General features: G+C 42.8%; 1 protein-coding gene across 1 annotated transcript in view; it reads left to right on the top strand.

Annotated features, from left to right (window-relative positions):
• Nucleotides 1–2493, top strand: part of LOC107095128 (microtubule-associated serine/threonine-protein kinase 3-like) — a 49384-nt gene that overhangs the window by 42539 nt on the left and 4352 nt on the right. Inside the window, exon 22 of the mRNA XM_015391104.1 lies at nucleotides 1746–1927. Coding sequence (XP_015246590.1) covers nucleotides 1746–1927 — 182 coding nt within the window. The remainder of the gene's footprint in view (nucleotides 1–1745; nucleotides 1928–2493) is intronic.

The following is a 2493-nucleotide window of genomic DNA, read 5'->3' as shown; positions in this document are numbered from 1 at the left end:
CTCAAGGTACGACTGTAGGCGCCCATTTCCGCACATGTTGATGTAGATCCTGTAAAAACACAGCTGATTGATCTGGGAACAGAACTGAACGGTTGATGTTTACTCAGCTAAAAGTATTTTAGCTTAATATGGCTAACTGAGCCAGCTAAAAGAGGCTAACCTGTTAGCTACTGAGCACAGCTAGCCACAGCGCTACGCACCTCTCCCCCTTTATATTGTGGTCTTGCAGTTACTTTGTTCACCATGAACAGATTTTTTCATCTTTATCAATCAGTTAAATCTTCCTCGGTCGACAGACACGCTAACGCTACAGATGCTCCCGACTCGCCACACTGACGCTGCATTCTCATCGTTGTCTGTGGCAACGTTCAGCCCATCATAGCGTAACCTCACTAGCTAGCACAAGACCCAAGCAGATCTGCTACCTACAGCGGGTGGGTTCCCGGGTCAGCGGCCATTTCTCAATCTGTGCGTTGTGCGTTCTCATTTGCTCGTGAAACGTCCTCAGCTACAGCCCTAGTACTATTCCAATTCACAAGAACAAGAGGACAGAGAACGGAAAAAGTCCCTGGAGGTTGATTTTGCCCCTCCCTCTTTACCCAGCATGCATCACAGCAGACTTGTCGTTCTCCAGACTGACAGCTGTCCCAGCATGCACCGCGGTAGCAGCAGCTTCCAGGTTAGCGCTCACAGAGTTCAGAGTATTAAATTAAAAGTTCACTTTTCTGTTTCCGTTGTTCAATAGAAGTACGTTTTAAGATAATTTGAGGCGAGAACGTTATACTTTTAAGCGTCGGAATATAACCCATTTCCTGATTTAGTGCATAATTAAAATTTTAAAAAGAGTTCTGATGTTGAGAGGACCGCGGCAACCAGCGGAGCTCCAAGGCTAACAGCAGCCAGGGCTAACGTTAGCCCTTCTGCGGCAGCAGTGTGTGAAGGACCACCGGCTACGATGGAGTTTTTAGTTTGATTTGTGTTTATCTGTTTTAATCATTATTCACCCACTAAATTAAAAACTCATAATTTATTATTATCTAAAGACTGTTAATAACAGGAGATGAAATGCAGCTCTAGACGATCCGAGCGTGTGGTGACATCATCAGTACGCTTCTGTTCCAATTGACCCACATTTACTCTGCGTGCTCCCGGTCTCCCCAAGTCCAGACTTTCCTGCGTTCTTATCCAGAACGTTCTTGGCGAGAACACAAGTCATGTTGGCCATGCGCCGTCCTTTTTATAATATACTGGCCGGTGTTGCAGGAAGCTGACAGATAATTTCATTGACTAAATTTAGCACAAACAGATGGTTGCCACAGCAACTTCTTCGCTGTTATTCGTCCGCCTCCATCTTTTGACGAGCATAGAAACTATAAATCAAACATAAAAGAATAGAACGATTATAGGATGATTGAAAGATTAGAACCATTTCTGATCAATAATCGGTTCTTTGAGCCCAAACTGAGCAGAAACCGTTAAATATTAACCAGTTTTTTTTATTACATATTTACCGTTAGCTAAGACTAAAAGCTGAATTTTCTGATCCGTTTATTTAATTTATATTAAATGATTAAGAGTCTTGTGTTTAAACAGATTCAGCATTCCTTTAACTATTAATCATTCAGATACTTCTAGGTGTTCTGAGTTTAGCAAAGAGTTTTTAGTCAACGGAACAATGTTAGAAATTTTCTTCAAATCAGGATAAATGGATTCAAAAACAAACGTAAGTAAAATATGAAACAAAGGCTTGTCTGTTTCACACCAACTACTGGCTGAAATGTTTCCCACAGAGCGGCAACAAGGTGACCCTGCAGACAACGGCGCTGGAGAACACGTCCATCAAGGTGGGCCCCGCCAGGAGGGCCAGCTACAGGGCCAAGATGGTCAGACGCAGCAAGAAGAGCAAGAAGAAGGACGGTCAGGAGAGGTGGGTGGCTCCGCATGGCAGCTGGTGCTGCGGGTAAAAAAGTATTCAGCTGTAAAGTCCAGTTAAATAAACGGAGATCCATGGATTTCACTCAGTCGCCACTTTATTTTCACTGCAAAGAAAAATAACATCTTGGCGTAAAATCCAGCCCTACTGAACAGAGTTTATCTCGCTAGTTTAAACCCTGCAGGAAGGCTATAAACGTCTCCACATACCGTTACCCAAACAATTCAAGGCAGTTAGAAACAACGTTAGAAATAATCCCAGAGAAACAGTCTAGCTTGTTATGAGGATCATTATTTTTATCCTAAACTCTCCCTAAAGCCGCTGTCACACCTTTACGATTTAGACCACCGTGTGCCTGACCAAAAATCTGGCAAAAACGCTGGCATACGTTGGATAAGTTATGGGCGTGTTTTCTAAAAGTTATGAGTACGCTGAAACACGGCGGCACACGTTGACATACGGCGAGTATGTCGAGATATTTTGAGAGTGCTCAGAATTTCCTGACGTATCTAATAAAATATTGATACTGTTTTTATGAAAAGATACACATATTGTCTAAA

Source organism: Cyprinodon variegatus, unplaced genomic scaffold, assembly GCF_000732505.1.
Source record: "Cyprinodon variegatus isolate N-32 unplaced genomic scaffold, C_variegatus-1.0 Scaffold525, whole genome shotgun sequence".
NCBI classification, from domain to species: domain Eukaryota; kingdom Metazoa; phylum Chordata; class Actinopteri; order Cyprinodontiformes; family Cyprinodontidae; genus Cyprinodon; species Cyprinodon variegatus.
The sequence above is the reverse complement of the archived record's forward strand: the minus strand, read 5'-3'. Positions and strand labels throughout refer to the sequence as shown.